Here is a 25,162-nt window from a genome sequence, read left to right on the forward strand (position 1 = left end):
AACTAGTTTGTACCAACTACTAAACTTAGAAGTGTAAGAGTTCACTTAAGAATTCTTCTCTTATCCAGAGCCTCCTTTGGTGCTGGCTGATACTTTCCTCTTATTTGGCCAAATTAGTGATGTTCATCTTGTAAAGAATGACTAAAATGGCACAAACAACCTGGTTTATATTAATAATAAAACAAAGCTATCAGGAGCAAAAACAAAACTTGTGGGCTACTAGAGATATTACTTTGGACCCTACAAGCATCTTTAATTATAAGAGATTAAACATGGAAAATGACTTTGCTAATAATTAAATGAGAAACATTCAGTACATTGAGTGGTTTAAAGCATTCAAAATGTATCCAATGGACTTGGGATCCAAAAGTCCACAGGCTTTTTCAGTTCTTATTTCTACCTAATTATACTTAGCTGTGCACACACATATAATACTAGGAGGAAGAGGGACCAAGTGAGGATGATGTCACGTGAACACAGCGCACCATGATGGCGATGTAGTGCCGGTGCGGTAGAGGAAGGGGGCCGTCCATGCGCAGCATGTAGAACTGGCTCCTCAGGAAGGACTCCAGGTACTGCGTGTGCAGACTCATGACCTGGGTGATGTTGTCCAGGCGACCGGATGTAGAGTATTCTTCCACAAGAAAGTTAGTACGTTCATCCACTGTGTTTGCTTGGACAACCTTCCAATCAAGAAACAAAACAATATCATGATTTTTGTAAACACACCCTTGGTTTACATACATTATGCCACGATTGAAGCAAATGAATGTTCTTTTTATATTAACACACACTGAAATTATGTAGTTGCTCATATTAGAAACAGAAACGAAAAAGAAAGCCCATGCATTTTTGGCTCTGGGACCACAATTTATTAAACAACAAATGTCAAATTATCAAACATTATACACACAGCTATGAAATTGGAGAAAAGAAGCTCCCATCTGCTTTGCCAGGCACATAAGGCAAAACTGGGGAGGCAAAAGCACTGGCATCTGATTACATATATTTACAATTTTATCTCAATAGCCTATGAAGATACTTAATCACTGTATCTTAAGACAAGTATTTTCAGACTGATCCTTTGCTTTTTTCATTATTCAACATAAAAAAGCTTTCTGCAGTCTTTTTAGGGACAAAGAAAAATATGATAATTTATAGGAAAGTGTTAATTGAAAAATTAATAAGGACACTAGAATTCCTATTTTGAGCCCATCATATTAATTACTAAAAACAAAGTAAATTATTACAATGAACATGCTGCATTGGAGAGAATCAAAAGAGCTTTCTCAAAAATAGATTATTTACATATAGCTTTATAAACAATGACAGCTCGGGTGTCATACCAAGAATTGGCTCCGAAGGTGTTAAGAGCTTATTAGCACCTCTTAGAAGGACCATGCTCTGTGGGAATTAATACACATCAGATGTGTTATTTCTCAGATTGGTTCATTATTTATTGGTATTTTAGAATTAGAGTTCTAGACCTAAGAAGAATGTGTCCCTTATTTTAGATAAGGAAACAGACTCAAGATTAAATTCAACTCATACAGCTATTTAATAGCACAGCCCGGTCTAAAATCTAATCTCCTGAAGTCCAGACTCATGGTCTTTCCAAAGATCCACACTGCTCTTAAGAAATTCTGTTTACTTTTCAGGGCTGGCTTCACAGTCTGAAAATAAGTACAAATTATACAAAGACACTACTGACTGAGGAAAATTTAATCCCAAAGGAAATGTAATGTTTGAAAAGTATAAATTGTGAGGAAATGTTAATTACAATGGTGTAAAAAAGAGGCAATTCCACTTTGGCTCATTATAAAACCAAATATATTTCCATTTGCCCATTTCCTCCCATTTTGTCAACTACAGGGAACCAAGATGATAGTTAAAAATATGATAGGATCAAGATAAACTACATATAATTAGGGACAGACTATTTGCTGTTTTTGTTTTGTTTTCCAGCAGCAGATTCTTCTGTTTAACTGATGCCTAAAATACATTAATAGATTCATATGATGCAACAGAGCCTGAAAACAGCAGCTGCTTCTGCAAACCAGATTGTCTTCAAATACATACTGTGTAAATGGCTGTGTTTCAGGAAGTCTTTATATATATATGAGGCAATCACTCCGCTAAGAGCAACCCTGTGCTCTATGAGGGAAATAGGACAAGCACAGCAGTTTCTCTAATGAATGGTCACCACCTAGATCAGCCACAGTCACTGAGCTCCTGAAACATTACTGTTAACTTTGGAGTTTCATGTAGATGGTAAGGTCACTAAAAAGGCAAATGAACATGATGGAATTGCTGACTGTGGCAATGGCCTGGCATGTATCCCTTCTTTTAAGCGTTGCCTGAAACATAATAGGTACTCTATAAATATGTGTTGACTAATTTCTGAACCATAAAGAATAATGCTGGTGCTTTAAGATAAATGATATCTTTGCAGCCAATAGTAAATCAGTATATGTAACCATAGTTAATATGAATTAATAACTCCTTGAAACAGAGAAAAACTCATTTAGTGGTCCTTAAACTTATCTTAGCCCAAGTATAACTTAGAGGCATCTAGGAATCTACAGGTCCTAAAGATTGCTGTGATCTTTCATAGAGATATATACCCATTAAATAGGTACAGAAATCTTGTATTGATTATAATCTCCTTTGTGTCATTTTACATCCTTTCTTTCAACATTTACCATCTTAACTTCCCACCCTCATCAAAGGTGCAGCTTGCAGTGGAGATTCTGTGACATTCTGTCCCACCAGAGACTTAGAACCAAATGAAAAGATTAACTACTAGTGATAAAATATCATGTTTTCTTCAACAGGTTTAGTTGGAAAACTCACTTTTTCATTTCAAAATGTCTTTTCTTAACATTTATGTAACCTATAATCACCATGAAACACTAGCCATTTTAAAACCTTAAACCTTCAAAATAATATTGTTTTATTATTGTTAGCAGCTTTATTTAGAAAAGTTGTATTTGAAATCAAATATGGTAAAATTTATATTATTCTAACTTTGCAGTACTACCTAACTCCAAAATAAAAAGGCAGATTATCACACGCAAAGTCTTTTAAGTGAAGTTGAAATGAAAATACCTCTGTGGTTTTCTGACATACAAATAAGAAATAAGAGCAAAACACAGGTTTACTTCCATGTTAAAAAAATGGAGATATTCTTTGACATAATTAAGCTACTTTTTAAATCACACTTTATGTATATTAAGACATCAACTTACTTCCTTCTCTGGAATAAAGGCACTTGGTCCTCTTGTCAAGGGTTGAGATACTCTGATTCTTTTATCCTGTTTTTAAAAGAAAAGTTTTATGTATTAATGATGACTTTCTATGTAAAGTTAAATTGGTGCAGATTGACTGCTGAGGTACTAAAATAAATGGAATAAATAGAATTATGTAAAATCAGAGTAAGTGTTAGGTCTTGGTTGCCCCCACCCACCCCGCAAAACACAAACAACAACAACAAAAACCCCATATGGCCATTGCATGAACAAGATAATGGGACAGACAAGCTCTTACCACAGTGCTGGGCACACAGTAGGCTCCCCAAATGTCATTTCCCTCAGTGACACTCTACAGCACCATAGATTTTTTAGCCCATATTTGACGTGACTGAAAACCATCAACCTCCCTAATAAAATCATATCTAATAGTATACTAGTACACTGTTAGACCTCAATTTGAAAGCTAAAGGAAAGGTTAAATTCTAAGAGGATTACACACAACTACCCAAAGCAATGATCTGACTTGTGTTCTTCTTTCTGAATAAAATAGGGATAAGCATATTTAATATAAAGTTTTGAAGCTTTAAGTAAGAAAAATGTAAACCTTGGAGAAGCAGAGGTTAATTTAATCTAAGAAATGTAGACTATAGCAATGCTTATTGCTCCACTGCTATTCTATTTAGTATTAACAACTGCTAGATTGCCAGTGGTATGTCTGAGTGTTTATTTTTTTAAGTTTTTAATTTTTTTGTTAAATTGTTTTGGTGTCCCCATTCAATCAGGGACTAACTTCCTTCTCGGTACGCATGATGAAGAACTCTCAGGCTTTGAAATCCTTTTTAACCAGGAGAAGAGATAGGAGGAATGGCTACTTAATTTTCTATAATAAAAGTGATAGCCTAAGATTCTGAAATAGAAGCCCTCCAAAGTCATTACATAAAAATAGGGACTATGCCATGGTTTATAAATATTATAAAGACTGGGAAACTGAAGAACATGGGAACAGATGTCTGCTGGAAAGGAGTGTTAATATTAAGCTTGCCACCAAGCCCTCCTCAGGAAACTGCTAAAATGAGGAAGCAGTTCTAGGTGGTTCCTATCTGAGGATGGCAATAACTATTTCACATGACCTTGTGTCCTGGCCACAGCCAACTAGACCAATCAACACAGAAGCTGATCTGCAGCCCACGAGTGCCTTGATGAAAAAAGTTCTACCCAGACAGAGCTGAGGGTAATTGGCTGGACCAGTAAGATTCTAGAGTACTAGAGTTATAGGAAAGTAATGTAATCTGACAGAGAAGAGATACAAAATAGCTCTCAGAAGCAGAGGCAAAGAGAAAACAATGAAGCAGCAGCAGAGTGGCATCAACAGATACCAGCCTCTATGGGAAAACCACTAGAGTTCCTACAGATTCGCAAGAGAAGAGCCTAATCATCTCTTCTTTCTCTCCCTTCCCCCGCTCTCTTTTTTCTCCACAAGGTAACCTGAATTTTTTTTTGTTCCTTACAATCCAAGAGCCTACCAAACACAAAACAGTTATTTAAATCCCTTACTTCATTAGGAAGCAGTCAGACGTTCAACAATTCTTTGAGAACCTAATCAGATACTGTGATAGACTGAAGACATAGGGCGAGCAAAACAGATATGGTCCCTGCCCTTGGGAGCTTGGCACACAGTCTTCAACAATTTCAGGGTTCTACTGAAATAAATATATTAAATAATAATCATCTCAAACTGCTAATGTTTCAGAAAGAAGTAGGCATCTAGGTTATATTTGTGAAGTGATGACAAATAGATCTCTATCTACTGGTGAAGTACATTAGAGGATTCCATGTAAAAAGGAATAATTTAGAATTTCTAATATTGGTATTTCTTGTCTGCATCAACTATCATCTAGATTTACCTGGAAAAATAATTTAAAAGAAAATAACAGATTTCTTCCCTTTGCTAGCCTTAGTAAATTATAGAAAATAAAATTTCAAATACTCTCTATATAGTATAGCCTAATGCGCTAGTATGTGAAAAGCAATTTCCTTGACAACTGATCATTCCAAATAAACAAAGCAGCCAGAGGAACTGATTGTGAGGACAAATCACAGGTTTGAGGGGGAAAATATCAATAGGGAGATAAGTGGAGGCTTTTATTTATGTGCATAAAAATACATAAAATTCAGAGAAAATACAGGGAGAGAAAAATAAACTAAAGGTGTACAAAGGGACTTTGGAGAAAGAGAATGATTTATTACTAATATGATTTATTTATAAAAATCATTACTTGATATATTTATCAACTGAATTTACCTTTAAATGTCTGAAATAGTTATTTTGCCTACAAAAATATTTTCTGGAGTAGCAGAGAATTAAATCTGAAATACAGTTTCATCACAAATGGAACTGCACACTACTGCACTTAAAAGAATATAACATCTATTAATTTTAACCAATTGATAAGAAGCAACTGACACGATTTCATTTGTGTCAACATTCATTTGTTCATTTATTCAGCAAATATTCACTGAGCATTCACAATGTGCTAGGCACAGTGGGGACACAAAAAAGGAGTAGATTGGCAAAAATGCATTAACTACATCATATGATATAGTCCATAGCAGATGCACATACAAAGTGATATGGGAAGACATCATTTTATTAATTATCATTTACTTTGTCATTTTCCATTAAAGTTATATACAGTTTTCACTATTATAAATAATGCTATGATGAATATCTTTGTATAAAGAGATTTGGGGGCACATTTTGTGGTATTTAAGATGGTTTCTTTAGAAAAATTCCCAGATGTGGATTTACTAGGGTTTAGGTTATAAATCTTTAAAGTTCTTGTTGCATACTACCAATATGCTAATGGAAATGTTTTACCAATTCTATTTTCACCAGCTGAGAAAATGTTCACTTAACCCACTAACTTCAAAAGTGAAAAACAGCCTTCAAAAATGTGTTTGAAACTTTTAATTGTATACATATTTGAGGTAAAATTCCTGAAGCAGAGTTGTGATCAGATCTGTGTTTTTAATAATACAATTCTGGGAGTGATGTGGTCCCTGGGCCAGAGACAAAAAACAAAAACAAAACAAACAAACAAAGAAAACAAAACAAAACCAAAAAAAACTACAAAAAAACACCCTAAAACAAAAATCAAAACAAAACAAAACCCTAGTTGGGAAGCTAGTGCAATAGCCCAGGGGATAGATGACGTGGCCTCACCTAAGAGAGCTATTTATACACTGAAGAGACGGGAAAACTAACATTTTAAAGTTATACCAGCATGTATCCTTCTTCGGTTATATTTTTAAAATGGCGTCACTATTGAAAGGATCAGTCTACTTCCAGCTTCTGTAAAAGAAGCATATTTTCTGGTGAAGACTCTACTATTGTCTCAGTTGACCGTGTTGCATATTTATATGAAGGTAAAAAAAATTTTTTTAACAATCAAGGCAGCTTGTAAATTCTCCTTAAAACTCATTTTCCTGAACGTTTTTTCCCCACCTACTTTCTATTTCTGTATCTTTTTAAAGTTGATAAAATAAAACACAAAAGAAATAGGATAGCACCATATCCAAAAGATTCCCTTTACAACCATAAGCTGGAGTTCTGGTCCCCTGTAATACCTTGTAATACCTTTCCTCAGCTTTTATTTCAAATTTAAAATGACCAAGGACTGGGTTCCTACTTTATTCATGTCCTGATTCACTTTTCTGAAGTCTCCAGACCTGTGTTGCCTTACGTGGCAGCCATCAGCCACATGTGACTACATTTAAATTAATTAAAATTAAATAAAGTTCAAAATCCAGTTGCTTAATCATGCTGGTCACATTTCAAGTGCCCAGCAGCCACACGTGGCTCTGGCTCCTACTGTACAGGCCTGTGCAGGCATCTCCGTCACAGAAGGTTCCACCATCACAGAAACGCTGCTCGAGACTGCATCTGATTTTCTTTTAATCACATCTTCAGGCATTTTAATGCCTTTTTGAAATGTTAAATGACTGCTCTGCAGAGTTTTTAGTCTGATGGTCACACCTACTGAATCCCATAACCAAGCATCTTAATGTAATTGCAGAAATCCGCTCAACCGAATTGAGAGTGAATCCAGACAGAAACAATTCAGGAAAAGAAAAAAAAACCAAAATCAGCCAGTTCTGAGAATCTTTGTCTCAATGTCTGCACATATTACAGCCTGCAAAAAGATATCAAGGACTTTTTTTTTTTCCCCTTTTAAAAAATTACGGTAAAAAAACACAGAACATGAACTCTACCCTCCTAACAAGTGCACAGTACAGTACTGAAAACAGATGTCCAGGACTTTGTCATCTGGCATAACTGAAACTTTACACCCACTGAACAACAGCTGCCCACACTCTTCAGATCCCAGCTGAGATGCTACCCCTGCAATCACTGGCCTTCTCACCTCCATGGACAATTCACATCTGCTTCTTGCTAGGCAACTCTCCCCTAGCTCAGCTTTCCTAGCACTGAACCATCCAATACACTGACTTCTTTGAACACTTCTACACTCTTCCTAGACATTCCTTGCACTTCCTTCATTGACATTCATACTCTCAAGTGAGCGTTCTCGTCCATAGCTTCCATCTTCTTGATACAAACAAAACTCTACTGAACTGTTGAGCTTCACTATATTGCGGGGAGGAGGGTGGAGCAGATTAAGGAGAGAGAAGGGCATGTGATGTGAAAAACAAGCAAGCCCTGCGACTGACTGCTGCATCTTTGCTATTGAGCTCAGAGTTAGCTCTGCTCTGCCCTTCCATCTGGCTTTGGGGCATTTTGAACTGCTGGGGCATTTTGGAACCTTAAAATCAACATGTTTCAGACTAATCTCCTACCCTAAACAGGTTGTTCCTCACTTTCCTCTATAAGTTATAAATCACCACACAACACCAGTAACCCTGGCTCTGAGAGTTATCTTTGACTCTCCATCCTAGGAATCTGCATTCAAACGGCCGCTAAATCCTATAATTGCCTTTTCCCAACAAAATCTTTCAGTTACCCTTTCCTCAGCTCCATCTCAACCATAAGAGTGTCTCTTATGCTGAGAAATATTTTCCCCTCACAGCTGAGAATCATGTCAATTCCAGGCCCTTGCTTTTGAGGAGATAACACATAAAAATGTAAAAAAACCTCGCAAAGTACAAGACAAAATAGTATTTCATTTTAAATTTTTCTTCTGTCAATTTTCCCTAAAGCATAATAAAACACCCCAAACTGTAACAGCTGTAATATACTTTCTCAACAGATGCTACTCTTAATAGAAGAATTCCAGGGTTGTTCTATATTAGAAGTGAAAATAACCCATAGCTACACTAATTTTGAGGAATAATATTGCCATGTTTTCCTCTCTTAAGTATAAAGCTAATATCTTATCCTGGGGAATATGTGACTTTGATCATACTAGTGAATCTTACACAATGACCTTGAAATCATAAACCTTGTTTCATTTCTGTGAAAAAGTAAAACCAAAAAACAAGTCCTGGATCTTTTAAAAACTGTACTTTCCATTACAGTATCCACTAGTCACATGTGGCTCTTTAAATTTAAGTTGATTAACATTAAATAGAAGTTAAAAACTAAGTGTCTTGATTGCATTAGCCACATTTAAAGTGTATAATAGCTACATGTAGCTAGTGGGTACCAAGCTGGATTTTTCTATCATTGCCAAAAGTTCTATGGTACAGCACTGCTCCATAGCATTGATTACTCTTGATTTCAGCTACTCGGATAATGCAAAGATACAAAATGGTTAAAAATTCAGGAATGAACATAAGCAGAATAAACAAGTATTAAGGTAACTTCATAGAAATATAAAAATTATTTGGATAGTAAGACTGCAAAACCAATAAAACCAACAAATTAACGACAATGGCAGAAAAGTTGGCAGATGCCATTCTTCAGAGTCTTAATTTTTTTTTTTTTTTTTTTTTTTTTGCGGTACGAGGGCCTCTCACTGCTGTGGACTCTCCCGTTGCGGAGCGCAGGCTCCGGACGCGCAGGCTCAGCGGCCATGGCCCACAGGCCCAGCCGCTCCGCGGCATGTGGGATCCTCCCGGACCGGGTCACGAACCCGTGTCCCCTGCATCAGCAGGCGGACTCTCAACCACTGCGCCACCAGGGAAGCCCCCAGAATCTTACTTTGATGACAACTTTCAAGTCACTAACTTAAAAAGAAGAAAGGAAATTCTCTAAAATGTTGACTCATGTTAAAAATAAAAGGGGGTATAAAATATTTAAGAAATTTTAAACAATAGTAAATTTAATTGTGATTTGTCTTCAAATATCTTAGACAGCAGTCACAGTATTTGCTTAAATTTTTTTTCCCATAAAATCCTACAATTTTAGTCAAGAGAAAAACTAGTTATAAGAACTGATACTTTTTATGTATCAGTTCCATGTGTCCTAAGAGATTATTTTACAAGGGTTGTGATCTCAAGAATGCTACATAAGGAAAGTTTCTTTTTTCAGATGTGTTATTATAGCTGAAAGAAGTTATGCTTGAAATTCATCAGGTAAAATTATGCCTATTAAGTAATTATGTGCTGGAAAACAAAACACTAAAAGGATAAAGATGAATTATATTTAGAAAATTGCTTATTTTGACACTTAACTGCTAGGCAATTTACTAGATCACTTTATATAAATTAATCCCACTAGAAAATTACGTGGACGTTAGGAATTCTTAAAATTATGAGACTTTAGAGGTAATCAGCAAATTACTTGCCCCTAAAAGGCCAACTGCTAAGGAGAAATAATTGCTGCATTTTAAGCTACTAAATATCTTTAAAATAAATTATTCAAGTTAATTTTTACATTTATCTTCTTTAGTTTATTTCATTAAAAATGGAAAAGCAAAAAACATACAAATTCTATCCATTAAAATGTAAAAGCTGCTTATGAATTTATATCTATGGGAGACAATAATATTGAGAGTAATGTGTATAATTAACTTTACATACAGACATTAAGAGGTTAAAAAATGTGTTCAACATATAAAAAATTCTGGCAAAACAGAAATTTGACTCCACTTAACATACTAATCCCTCAATTTTTGAAGATTTTTAAAGGTATCCTTAGAAGATAGTTTAATAACTTCAACATTTTTTAACATACTGTAATGACAAAATATCTTAAGTATGAAACACATACCCCAAATAAAAATTTTAATTGTGACCATAAGAAAGCTAACTGCAATTATCAATACAAACAGTAAATTACAGTTGTTGACTCTCCTTCTATCCTTTTTAGATGTTCCATTTTGGCAGAAACCGCTGCAGAAAGGGCAGAGATGGGTAGGTGGCTCTATGCTAAGAAATAATGCTGATGTCGTCTTTTTATTCCTTAGCAGACAATCTCAGGAATAATGACTGGGTTTATAGAAATTGATGACATTATATATTTCAGAAGGAAAGGGCAAATGGAAAAGAACACAGAGATATTCTAAAAACTGTCTATCCCTAAATGAGAAAAGGATGGGTTTTAAATTAGATTAATTGTAATAGATTTTTAATTTTATAGTAAACTCAAATTTAAATGTCTGTCATTACCTGGAATATACATTACTTCCCACCATCCCAAAATGGCCTAAAAGACTATTTAATAAAATTGTGACTTCTCCTACTCTAGGTTAAAATATGTATTGACCTTCAATACAATAAAGATATGTATTATAATAACTAACTGAGATCTAAGGTCATTTAGTGAGAAAAGACTGGTAAGCAGAAAACAGCAATAGCATCAAGGGCAAGAATCTTGCAAATCACACAACATCTCTTCCATTCCTTGGAGCTAGAGTGGTATAGGGACCCCAAGAGCACCAGGAGCCCAGCCCCACATGTAGGGTGTGGCAGAAATTTGCAGACGCTCTTAAGAGCACTAGAAATTCCCCTTCGTAAGTGGGGAATCCTGTCTCCAAGATCCTGAGATTTCAGTTCCCCTTCTAACCAAGCTATTAAAACCAAGGCTACCAAGCCCTTCCTGCAACAGCTCCACCACTGGGTACAGTCACTTGAGGAACACTGCAAAGATCTTGTCACTAATAACATGAATTTCAGCCTTCTTCAACAACATATACTGAGTAAGATTTTTAACTTGAAATCTCAAAACATTTCCACTAAAAGTACTGCATTTATCAATTTCCCTACCTCCTCATTCCCCTACTAAGCTGTCAGGTGCTATTGGGTTGGGACAGTACCTTGTTCATCTTGGAGTATTTCAACTTTAGTATGGTGTATGGTGTCAGGTAAACTTCAGGTCCATTTTTGAAAGTTCTACATAGTGGCCATTTGAATAACAGAATCTCTTTTCAAAAAATGAGTTGCAGGAAATGAATTAAGCAACTCTCACTAAAAAACCAAAAAACCTTGGTGTGCCATTCGGTAGGAACAGTTAGATAAATTTTGGTTTACTAACTTGTGGGCCTAAAGATAAACAAACTCACCTACTGAGTACTCTGGAAACAGTAGCCATGAGTATTACTCTTACTAGTAGAAATCAGCAGTAGTTGTTGTAGTAGATGCAATTAAGTACGCAAAGATAAACGGACCTCATCCTAGCACTAAAAGAATTAAAAATGAATATCCATAGAGCAAAGTTTCTAAACTTTGAGTTTCTAAATGAGCTTCCCCTTGGCTAGTAACAAAATCCCTTAAATTTTACTCATTAGAACACATGGGTGACCCTGTTCAAAGTGCAGGCAAGTTTTCATATTTACATCCTGTCTATGGAATAGCAAACTTCTAAAAACAAAGGACCAAAAGTACCCTCTACAACCACACAGTGACACAAACCTACAAAGAAGAACAAATATGGGCCTATGCCTTTAAACTACACCATTAGCTAATCCTTTAAACTGAAAGTAAACTTAAAATCATGCTCCAGTCCAGTGCCATCCAGAGGCAAGTAGCAAAGAATACACCTCATTTTCCACTTTCCATGTAATACCACAGAGTAGCGTAAATCAATTAAGTTAGGTTTACTTGTAAATTAAAAATTGGTATTTCTAACATGGCAGATCTTCTCTGTGTCCTGTGTCCAGATAGATCTGAACCAGCATTTCCTGAGGCTCTGCCCTCCCTTTTTATCTCTATTGAAATTCTACCCATTCTTCCTCTAAGACCCAGCTCAAATACCAACTCTTTTGGTCTTCCTCCACTCCCACCAACTCTCAAGCTCTTCTAGTAATTTAAATCTATTCTTCTTAAGATTCAAAATCATACTTTGTTTCTCTCTTATAGCTATTAACATATATCATTATCTCATCACTCCCTTCGGACCATAAGTAAGCTCCTTAGAGAGCAGGATCCATTTCTAACATGGTATCTATAGCGTTACAGTACAGCAACATGAAAATAGTAAACGCTCATACATTTGTTGAGTTAAACTGAGGAGACAGGAGTCTGGTACAGGCTCTTCCATCCCTTTTCTCTTCCTTCAGCAGGGAAGAGCATCCTGTGGACTTGAGGCAGTTCTCTGCACTCTTATTGAGAAATACCAATAAATTAAACTAATAACCACAGTCCTGGACATCAATCCATTACCTTCCTTGTACCGTCTGGGCCCCCTATGTGACAAATATTCACTTTTCTCCATTTGTTTATCTTTTTATGCTGTTAAAACAAGCAAGACCTGCACACTTCCTATAATTTGTACTACTTTCTTAAAAACCAGTAATAATATTGCATGTCATGACACTGATCTTGAGCAACAAAGACTCCTATAAAAGCTTTTAAGTCTTAAGCACTTTCTTTGGAGATGCAGAATGACAAAATATACTCATTGAACATGCTGTAAAATTTTGGGCTAAGGCCAAGAAAATGAGAAGAGAACTATGCCTTGTACCTGAGATAATGCAACTTCATAATAGCTACCTAACTCAATGCTTCCTTATTAACATATAGACAATATACTTTACTACCACTAATTATAAGATCACTCCCCAGGTCCCACAGAAGTATTAAGAAGTGCTTTACTTCCATACAAACAATTTTTATTCATTTAGTTAGTTTTGGCTGCACCGCAGGCTTGCGGGATCTTAGTTCACCAAGACCAGGGATCGAACCCAGGCCCCTGGCAGTGGAAGTGCAGAGTCCTAACCACTGCACCACCAGGGAATTCCCTCAAACAATTTTTAATGTCTGTAATGTGTAATAGTAAAACTTGCTTTTAATTTTAGAAAGCTTTACCTATTAAAATTATGTTCCAATTAGATTAAAAGAAATAAAAGTTGGGAGTTTTTGAAATTAAGACTCCTATTAGAGACAATTATGGCTACAGAACATTCTAATATTACTCAGTATATGGCTGATAGCTACTAGTCTTTTGGAGAAACAAAAAATATGCTGTGAATGTAGTTACCTGGTATATGAAGGAAAAGTAGAGTCTTAAGTCAAACATCTGTATTTAGTATCTACCACCCATGTTGTAACAAAATCAAAAGGCCTCTAAGTTTTTCTAATAAAACAGAATGACGGGACAGTTTCCAGGTTTTTCAAAACCCAATGATTAACAAAATACAGGTCACTTGCTCAGCTTAGAGGAATCAGGGAAAAAACATTAAATACAATTGATTTCTAGAGATTTTCAAAACAAGCATTTAGCCATTTGAAAAACCAGTACTTCTTTATACACTGAGTTGTCAAAAATAACAAGAACTCATGCTCTCATTTAAATTGAGAAAGTACCTTTCACACAGCCTGCCAGGAACACAACTGAGCAAATTAAAGTATGTTCAGTTTTACATCGAATTATATTAAACTTCAGTTTCAATACAATTGAAAAGAATAGAAGTTTGAAAGGAACAATTGTGTTTTAATTTTTGCCTAGAATAGAAAATAGGATTTGTCTCATGAACTTCATCTCTTCATCTCTATTTTGTCAATCCCTAAATCTATTAACAGAGGACTACAAAACTGTGCTTTAGTGTATACAGGTAAACTTAAAACCTGTTATAATCAGAATTAAAACCAGTTGTTATGCTCATGTAAGTAGATGGCTCACAAACTTTTTGATATCAGAACCTCTTTATATTGCTAAAAAATATTGACCCCAAAAGCTTTTGTTAATGTGAGTGATATCTATCAATAATTATTACATTAGAAATTAAATCAAAGAAAAAATTTAAATATTAATTCATTTAAAAATAAAAATAGAATAAACCCATTACATTTTAACACAAATGAATGTTTTTGAAACTACAGTTTCCAAAACAAAACAAAACAAATTTACTAAGAAGAGTAACATCATTATACATTTGTGTAAATATCTGGCTTAATTAAAGAAAACGGGATTCTTATATCCACTTCTGTATTCAATCTGTTTGTTGTACAACATGAAGAAAATCCAGCCTCACGGATACTACATTAAGACTTGATAAGTAGTAGCTTTTAAGTTTGTTGGAATGTAGAATCTGAAACCACATCAATAAACTTCTTACTCTGTTACATAAAAATCCATTGGTTTGAGATTGGTTCAAGATGGCGGAGTAGAAGGACGTGTGCTCACTCCCTCTTGCGAGAGCACCATAATCACAACTAACTGCTGAACAATCATCAAGAGGAAGGCACTGGAACTCAAAAAAAAAGATACCCCACATCCAAAAACAAAGGAGAAGCAGCAGTGAGATGGTAGGAGGGGTGCAATCACAATAAAATCAAATCCCATAATTGCTGGGTAGGTGACTCACAAACTGGTGAACACTTATACCACAGAAGTCCACCCACTGGAGTGAAGGTTCTGAGCTCCACATGAGGCTTCCCAACCTGGGGGTCTGGCAACGGAGGGAGGAATTCCTAGAGAATCAGACTTCGAAGGCTAGCGGGATTTGACTGTAGGACTTTGACAGGAGTGGAGGAAACAGAGACTCCACTCTTGGAGGGCACACACAAAGTAGTGTGCACATCAGGACCTGAGGGAAGGAGCAGTGACCCCATAGGAGACTGAACCAGACCTACATGCTAGTGTTGGAGGGTCTCCTGTGGAGACAGGGGGGTGGCTGTGGCTCACTGTGGGGACAAGGTCACTGGTAGCAGAAGATCTGGAAAGTGCTCCTTGGCGTGAGCCCTCCCAGAGTCCGCCATTAGCCCCACCAAAGAGCCAGGTAGGCTCCAGAGCTAAGTCACCTCAGGCCAAACAACCAACAGGGAGGAAACCCAGCCCCACCCATCAGCAGACAAGCGGATTAAAGTTTTACTGAGCTCTGCCCACCAGAGCAACACCCAGCTCTACCCACCACCAGTCCCTCCCATCAGGAAGCTTGTACAAGCCTCTTAGATAGCCTCATCCACCAGAGGGCAGACAGCAGAAGCAAGAAGAACTACAATTCTGCAGCCTGTGGAAGAAAAACCACATTCACAGAAAGATAGATAAAATGAAAAAGAAGAGGGCTTTGTATCAGATGAAGGAACAAGATAAAACCCGAGAAAAACAACTAAAAGAAGTGGAGATAGGCAAGCTTCCAGGAAAAGAATTCAGAATAATGATAATGAAGATGATCTAGGACCTTGGAAAAAGAATGGAGGCAAAAATTAAGAAGATGCAAGAAATGATTAAAAAAGACCTAGAGGAATTAAAGAACAAACACCTAGAAGAATTAAAGAACAAACAAACGGAGATGAACAACACAATAACTGAAATGAAAAATACACTAAAAGGAATCAATAGCAGAATAACTGAGGCAGAAGAACGGATAAGTGACCTGGAAGACAGAATGGTGGAATTCTCTGCCATGGAACAGAATAAAGAAAAAAGATGAAAATAAATGAAGACAGCCTAAGAGACCTCTGGGACAATATTAAACACAACAACATTTGCATTATAGGGGTCCCAGAAGGAGAAGAGAGAGAGAAAGGACCCGAGAAAATATCTGAAGAGATTATAGTCGAAAACTTCCCTAACATGGGAAAGGAAATCGCCACCCAAGTCCAGAAAGCACAGAGTTCCAGGCAGGATAAACCCAAGAAGAAACATGCTGAGACACATAGTAATCAAATTGGCAAAAATTAAAGACAAAGAAAAGTTATTGAAAGCAACAAGGGAAAAAATGAAAAATAACATACAAGGGAACTCCCATAAGGTTAACAGCTGATTTCTCAGCAGAAACTCTACAAGCCAGAAGGGAGTGGCACAATATATTTAAAATGATGAAAGGCAAGAACCTACAACCAAGATTACCCTACTCGGCAAGGATCTCATTCAGATTCAACAGAGAAATCAAAAGCTTTACAGACAAGCAAAAGCTAAAAGAATTCAGCACCACCAAACAAGCTCTACAGCAAATGTTAAAGGAACTTCTCTAAGTGGGAAACACAAGAGAACAAAAGGACCTACAAAAACACACCCATAACAATTAAGAAAATGGTAATAGGAACATACATATTGATAATTACCTTAAACGTGAATGGATTAAATACTCCAACCAAAAGACACAAGCTCGCTGAATGGATGCAAAAGCAAGACCCATATATATGCTGTCTACAAGAGACCCACTTCAGACCTAGGGACACATATAGACTGAAAGTGAGGGGATGGAAAAAGATATTCCATGAATATGGAAATCAAAAGAAAGCTGGAGTAGCAATACTCATATCAGATAAAATAGACTTCAAAATATAGAATGTTACAAGAGACAAAGAAGGACACTACACAATGATCAAGGGATCAATCCAAGAAGAAGATATAACAATTATAAATAGATATGCACCCAACACAGAAGTACCTCAATACATAAGGCAACTGCTAACAGCTATAAAAGAGGAAATCAACAGTAACACAATAATAGTGGAAGATTTTAACACCTCACTTACACCAATGGACAGATCATCCAGACAGAAAATTAATAAGGAAACACAAGCTTTAAATGACACAATAGACCAGATAGATTTAATTGATATTTATAGGACATTCCATCCCAAGACAGCAGATTACACTTTCTTCTAAAGTGTGCATGGAACATTCTCCAGGATAGATCACATCTTGGGTCACAAATCAAACCTCGGTAACTTTAAGAAAATTGAAATCATATCAAGCATCTTTTTCGACCACAATGCTATGAGATTAGAAATAAATTACAGGGGAAAAAACGTAAAAAACACAAACACATGGAGGCTAAACAATACGTTACTAAATAACTAAGAGATCACTGAAGAAATCAAAGAGGAAATCAGAAAGTACCTAGAGACAAATGACAACGAAAACATGATGATCCAATAGCAAAGATCAATAAAACTAAAAGCTGCTTCATTGAAAAGATAAACAGATTGATAAAACTTTAGCCAGACACATCAAGAAAAAGAGGGAGAGGACTCAAATCAATAATATTCAAAATGAAAAAGGAGAAGTTACAACGGACACCGCAGAAATACAAAGCATCATAAGAGACTACTACAAGCAACTCTATGCCAATAAAATGGACAACCTGGAAGAAATGGACAAATTTTCAGAAAGGTATAACCTTCCAAGACTGAACCAGGAAGAAATAGAAAATATGAACAGACCAATCACAAGTAATGAAATTGAAACTGTGATTAAAAAATCTTCCAACAAACAAAAGTTCAGGACCAGATGGCTTCACAGGTGAATTCTATCAAACATTTAGAGAAGAGCTAACACCCATCCTTCTCAAACTCTTCCAAAAAATTAAGGAGGAAGGAACACTCCCAAACTCATTCTATGAGGCCACCATCACCCTGATACCAAAACCAGACAAAGATACTTCAAAAAAGAAAATTACAGATCATTATCACTGATGAATATAGATGCAAAAATCCTCAACAAAATACTAGCAAATACGATCCAACAACACATTAAAAGGATCATACACCATGATCAAGTGGGATTTATACCAGGGAGGCAAGGATTCTTCAATATATGCAAATTAATCAATGTGATACACCACATTAACAAACTGAAGAATAAAAACCATATGATCACCTCAACAGATGCAGAAAAAGCTTTTGATAAAACTCAACACCAATTTATGATAAAAACTTTCCCGAAAGTGGGCATAGAGGGAACCTACCTCAACATAATAAAGGCCATATATGACAAACCCACAGCCAACATTGTTCTCAATGGTGAAAAACTGAAAGCATTTCCTCTAAGATCAGGAATAAGGCAAGGATGTCCACTCTCACCACTATTATTCAACATAGTTTTGGAAGTCATAGCCTCGACAATCACAGAAGAAAAAGAAATACAAATTGGAAAAGAAGAAGTAAAACTGTCACTGTTTGCAGATGACATACTATACATAGAGAATCCTAAAGATGCCATCAGAAAGCTACTAGAGCTAATCAATAAATTTGGTAAAGTAGCACATTACAAAATTAATGCACAGAAATCTCTGGCATTCCTATACACCAACAACAAAAGATCAGAAAGAGAAATTAAGGAAACAATCCCATTTACCATTGCAACAAAAAGAATAAAATACCTAGGAATAAACCTACCTAAAGAGGTAAAAGACCTGTACTCAGAAAACTATAAGACACTGATGAAAGAAATCAAAGATGACACAAACAGATGGAGAGATATACCATGTTCTTGGATTGGAAGAATCAATATTGTGAAAATGACTATACTACCCAAAGCAAACTTCAGATTCAATGCAATCCCTATCAAATTACCAATGGCATTTTTTTGCAGAACTAGAACAAAAATCTTAAAATTTGTATGGAGACACAAAAGACCCTGAATAGCCAAAGCCTTGAGGGAAGAAAACGGAGCTGGACGAATCAGACTTGCTGACTTCAGACTATACTACAAAGCTACAGTAATCAAGACAATCTGGTACTGGCACAAGAACAGAAATACAGATCAATGGAACAAGATAGAAAGCCCAGAGATAAACCCACATACCTATGCTCAACTAATCTATGACAAAGGAGGCAAGGATATACAACGGAGAAAAGACAGTCTTTTCAGTAAGTGCTGCTGGGAAAACTGGACAGATAAATGTAAAAGAATGAAATTAGAATACCCCCTAACACCATACACAAAAATAAACTCAAAATGGATTACAGACCTTAGTGAAATACTGGACACTATAAAACTCTTAGAGGAAAGCATAGGCAGAACACTCTTTGACATAAATCACAGCAACATCTTTTTTGACCCACCTCCTAGAGTAATGGAAATAAAAACAAAAATGAACAAATGGGACTTAATGACACTTAAAAAGCTTTTGCAAAGCAAAGGAAACTACAATCAAGACGAAATGACAACCCTCAGAATGGGAGAAAATATTTGCAAATGAATGAACGGACAAAGGATTAATCTCCAAAATACATAAACAGCTCATGCAGCTCAATATTAAAATAAACAAACAACCCCATCCAAAAATGGGCAGAAGACCTAAATAGACATTTTTCCAAAGAAGAAATACAGATGGCCAAGAAGCACATGAAAAGCTGCTCAGCATCACTAATTATTAGAGAAATGCAAATCAAATCTACAATGAGGTATCACCTCACACCAGTTAGAATGGGCATCATCAGAAAATCTACAAACAACAAATGCTGGAGAGGGTGTGGAGAAAAGGGAACCCTCTTGCACTGTTGGTGGGAATGTAAATTGATACAGCCACTATGGAGAACAGTATGGAGGTTCCTCAAAAAACTAAAAATAGGGCTTCCCTGGTGGTGCAGTGGTTCAGAGTCCACGTGCCAATGCAGGGGACATGGGTTCGTGCCCCATTCTGGGAAGATCCCACATGCCACGGAGCAGCTAGGCCCGTGAGCCATGGCCGTGAGCCTGTGCGTCCGGAGCCTGTGCTCCACAACGGGAGAGGCCACAACAGTGAGAGGCCCATGTACTGCAAAAAAAAAAAAAAAAAAAAAAAAAAAAAACAACTTAAAATAGAATTACCATATGACCCAGCAATCCCACTACTGGGCATATATCCAGAGAAAACCATAATTCAAAAAGACACATGCACCCCAATGTTCATTGCAGCACTTTTTACAATAGCCAGGTCATGGAAGCAACCTAAATGCCCATCAACAGATGAATGGATAAAGAAGATGTGGTACATATATACAATGGAATATTACTCAGCCATAAAAAGGAATGCAATTGGGTCATTTGTAGAGACATGGATGGATCTAGAGGCTGTCATACAGTCAAGTAAGTCAGAAAGAGAAAAACAAATATCATATATTAACACATATATGTGGAACCTAGAAAAATGGTACAGATGAACCGGTTTGCAGGGCAGAAATAGAGACACAGATGTAGAGAACAAACGTATGGACACCAAGGGGGGAAAGTGGCAGGGGGGTGGTGGTGGTGGTGGGATGAATTGGGAGATTGGGATTAACATGTATACACTAATATGTATAAAACAGATAACTAATAAGAACCTGCTGTATAAATAAAATTAAATTAAAAAATTAAAAAAAATCCATATGTTTATCTTATACTTTCAAGGGATCATTTATCCATGCAAGATTTTGTATTATTAACCATTGGTCATTTAGAAAATAGTGGATCACTGCATTTGACAGGTTTTCCAAAGTTGACACATCGAATATATTATTTTAAATAAAATGTGTTAATGTCAGCACTGTTCATATCAGAAAAATCTTTAAGTTTTGAGAAGCGGTCAAGCTCATGGTCGAGATACCTGTTTTCCAAAATTCTTTTCTCCTCAAAGTTCAAATTTTATCATTGGCAATAAATCCTATCAGTTGTTTTCCCGGGAGTGATGGATTCACTTTGTTCATTTTTATAAAAGTATCTACTAAATACCCAAGTCTGAATAACCATAGCTATGAGTCGGTCATTTTTTCATATAAAAATGGTGTTCAGGGCTTCCCTGGTGGCGCAGTGGTTGAGAGTCCGCCTGCCGATGCAGGGGACACGGGTTCGTGCCCCAGTCCGGGAAGATCCCACATGCCGCGGAGCGGCTGGGCCTGTGAGCCATGGACGCGACGCTGAGGCTGTGCGTCCGGAGCCTGTGCTCCGCAACGGGAGGGGCCACAGCAGTGAGAGGCCCGCGTACCGCAAAAAAATAAATAAATAAATAAATAAAAATGGTGTTCAAAAAAATGACTAGTTTGGCTCACAACTCTGTCCCACAGCTGCTTTTCCTCAAGACAGCCACCATACTTTGGCATGGAGAAGAGCTTTGTTTTTATTCTCCATTTTGAAACAGGGATTATTAAAATGATAAGTATTCAATGGTCAGGATTTAATAAAATGCATAAGTTTTACTGTTTCATCAAGGATATTCTTCAGTGAAACGGACTTTTCTTGTGTGTGTGTGAATACAGGCTGTTGAGTTAAATAATGATTATTACTTCAGGGTAATGCCACTGCTTTGATTTGTGCTAAAAGCTAGAGGTCCACTGCCACACTTTGGGAACCACTGATTGAAATAAATGTTTCCAATACACTCTCGTCTCTCCTCCTTTTAATTATGTATCCTTATAAACGGTTACAGTTGCAAAAGGATTGCTAAAAGTAACCTTCACGCGAAGACAAAGTGTTAAGGAACCATTAAGAACAATTATTATTTTTTACTTTTCTCATTACTACATGGTCATAGAACTTCTGTGGAAGTGTTCATTTCCTTATTTGTAAAATAAACTTAATTGTAAAACAGTTAAGCGTGAACGATCAAGAAAACCCTATAACAGAAGAGCAATGTAGAAGGGGTGCAAGCTATGCCATATAGTAAAACATAGTACTTTTATAATTAAAGGAGTTGTGTTAGCACATAGACAAACCAATGGAACTTCCCTAATGATGACTCAAAATCCAGAAACAATACAAAATTGCTAATTCAACTACACACACACACACACACACACACTTAAAAAAAAAACCTTTTGTATGGTACAAAAATACAATAAACAAAATCAGAAGACAAATATTTGCAATTTAACACAGACAATGGCTAATATATCAATTATATAAGGAGCTCCTGTAAATCATGAGGGAAAAACCAACAACAAGATCAAAAAGTGAACAAAGAATGGGCAATTAACAGAAGTAACTCATAAAAAGAAAGGCAAATATTACATTTCACACACCAGATGGACAAAAATCCAAGTTAGGCAACATATTTATTGACAAAACTATAGGGGAACAGGCATTCCCAAAAACTGTGGGAATGCAAAATGAAACAAACCCCTCCCCACCGACAGGAATTTGACAATGTCTAGAAAAACTACATATTCATCTACCCTTTGACCCAGCAATCCCACTTGCAGGAATCTAACCTATCAATACAGCCATAAAATAGGATGAGGAAAATGTCTATATACAAAAATAATTTGAACCTGAACTTAATCAAGCCTTCAGGCCCAACTTCAAATTCATAGGAAATAGAAGGTCAGAGGAGCAAGTGAAATGACATGAGGAAGCATAGAAAACTATCTAGGTTACAAAATATTCTAGAGGACAGCTGAAAACAACAAGTTAAAGCCATGAAAAACAAAAACAAAAATAAAAGGAGGATACTCCTAAGAGAGACTTAAAAGACCTAATAACCAAATGTAATGGTGAACCTAATTCAGAAAGAGTTACCTCGAAAAAGACATTAAACAATTGGCAGGAACTTGAATAAGATGAGGTATTAAATGACATCAAGCAATTATTGCTAATTTTGTTAAGTGTGATACTGGCATTGTAGCTATACAAGAATGTGTCTGTATATTTTAGAAATGCATACTAACATATGTAGGGGTAAAAGGAAATGAGTTTTGAGATTTAATTTAAATTACTTCAGCAACAATAACACCACCACAGTATTGATAAAGTAAGAGTAGCAAAATCTTGCCAATACTGAATTTGGTGATAGGTTTTGGAGGCTCCTTACACTGTTCTTTCTGCTTTTGTGTAGAGTGACATGTTTCATGATAGTTTTTTAAAGGTGCCTAGCAAAGTCCCTGACATGCAACAGGCATTTAATAAATGGCAATTATTACAATAAAGTTTTGGTACTTTACAAGTTAAAGAGGAAAAAATGTGTTATGTATATTTAAACCTTACTAAGATTAAGCGTTGTAACTTTTATAAAGAAGAACTATTAATTCATTCAATATTTTTTTTTGATTTTTTAAAGATTGTTATCTGGAAGGTCTTGGGCTAAGAACTGGAAGTATAAAGATAAATAAACTATAGGTGCTGACCTCAAGGAAACACGAGGTGAATAAATTTGGATGCACAGTTACAATACCTGTTAGGAGCTTTAATGGAGATGACCAAGATAGGAAAGCCTAATTCTGCAAGAGGATGGTTCAAAATTGCCCTCCAGATGGGATAATTCTTTACGAAGAAATAAAGATTTATTAGACTACCTAGAAAAGGATGGCTAGGTCCATGAGGGTACAACATCCCGGAGAAAAGGAATAGAAAATACAAAGACAATTATACTCCAATAAAGATGTTAAAAAAAAAAAAAGAAAAGAAAATACAAAGACATGATACATTTGGAGAACCATATGCTGTTTCTATATGATCCCTGAATATTTCTCAGGGAATAAGACTTGAGGCATAAGCAAGAGCCATATCATGAATGCCAAGAGTTTTGAATTCATATAAATGACAGACAATATTAAAAGGATATTGTCTTTTGAGAAAGCATTTCTGACATCAGTTGGAAAATGGACTGGGGTGGGGAAGTTGGAGGAAATAAAGCCCATTATAAGGCTACTATAAGTTCTAGGAAAGAGATGACTTGGCTTAACTAAGCAGTATGGATTAAGAAAAGGAATTATGTTGAGAGCTTTTTAGGAGGTAGAATAAACGGAATTGAGTGACTGATTGGCTATGAGGATAGTGAGATGTCTAGGATGCCTCGCAGAATTCGGAATTGGATGAATGGATGGATGAATAATGGTGACACCAACTGGTATAAAAGAAATCAGGAGAATGAGGCAGCTTGGATTGAGGTTGATTCTAATAATCCAGAGATATACGTGTATAAGGCAGGTATATGGAAGGATATGGGGTTCAGGGAGATGAAATTGCTGGCAAGAGTCAAGTGCTTTATCATTTTAATCTGCACTTAAAGACCCAAATTTCCTATCATGCATAACACCATAACACTTAATAACTTCATACCAGGTTCTAATACCGCCTGCTCACAAACTTTCTTTCAGTGACTCTATTATGCTTTCTGTTTCCATCACCACTACTGATTTTAGGCTATTACTTTATCCCCAGCGGGGGTGGGGGTGGGGGATGGGGATTGGGGGAAGTACAGTAGAAACAAAGAAGGTAAGGTTTTCAACATTCTGGCCCTTACCTAGCTTTCCAGTGTTTGTTTTCCAAGTGTTCCCGAATTGAACACTTCACTTTGGCTACACTGATTTGCTGACTCCGAAATATTCCTTTGCATATTTCTGTTCCTTCATCCCTGAACCTCCATGTGGAATGCCATGTCCCCTCTTCATATTTATTACAATGTTGCTCACTCATCTCACGAGGCCCAACTGAGTTCCCACATACACTATGTTGAATCATTCAAATCCAGTGAACTGTCTCCTTTCTGGGTCATACCTTTACACATGTCTTTATCTTCTCTATCACCAATTTGATTATAAAAGAAGTGTTCCATCTTAATTAACTTGAATAATTAATTCAAATCAGGTGCTCAATAAATGTTGATTGATCACAATTTTCCTATGTATTACTGAGCCTATTACGCATTTAATGATACTAAGTAACAATTTTTGGACAAAAACCACTTTAAAAATCATTTCTTGGCATTCTGGACTCATGGTAGTCCTAAAAAACACCACACACACACACACATACCTATTATAAATGAATAGAATTATTTTACAACAGGGGTCCTCCACCACCAGCTGCACAGCAGAAGGTGAGTGGCCATGGAGCACGCAAAGCTTCATCTGCCGCTCCCCATCGCTCACATTACCGCCTG

The 25,162-nt window shown here is 36.3% G+C and overlaps 1 protein-coding gene across 2 annotated transcripts in view; it reads right to left on the minus strand.

Annotated features, from left to right (window-relative positions):
- SESN3 (sestrin 3) overlaps window positions 1–25,162 on the minus strand; it is a 74,005-nt gene that overhangs the window by 23,688 nt on the left and 25,155 nt on the right. For both annotated transcript variants that reach the window (XM_027087816.1, XM_027087817.1), the window contains exons 2-3: window positions 3,249–3,314; window positions 486–683 (exon numbers count right to left, since the gene is read on the minus strand). In XM_027087816.1, the coding sequence (XP_026943617.1) occupies window positions 486–683; window positions 3,249–3,314 (264 nt within the window). The remainder of the gene's footprint in view (window positions 1–485; window positions 684–3,248; window positions 3,315–25,162) is intronic.

The sequence above is a fragment of the Aethalodelphis obliquidens genome, unplaced genomic scaffold (assembly GCF_003676395.1).
Source record: "Aethalodelphis obliquidens isolate GAN/ISIS:26980383/991018 unplaced genomic scaffold, ASM367639v1 scaffold60, whole genome shotgun sequence".
In the NCBI taxonomy this organism is placed as follows: Eukaryota; Metazoa; Chordata; class Mammalia; order Artiodactyla; family Delphinidae; genus Aethalodelphis; species Aethalodelphis obliquidens.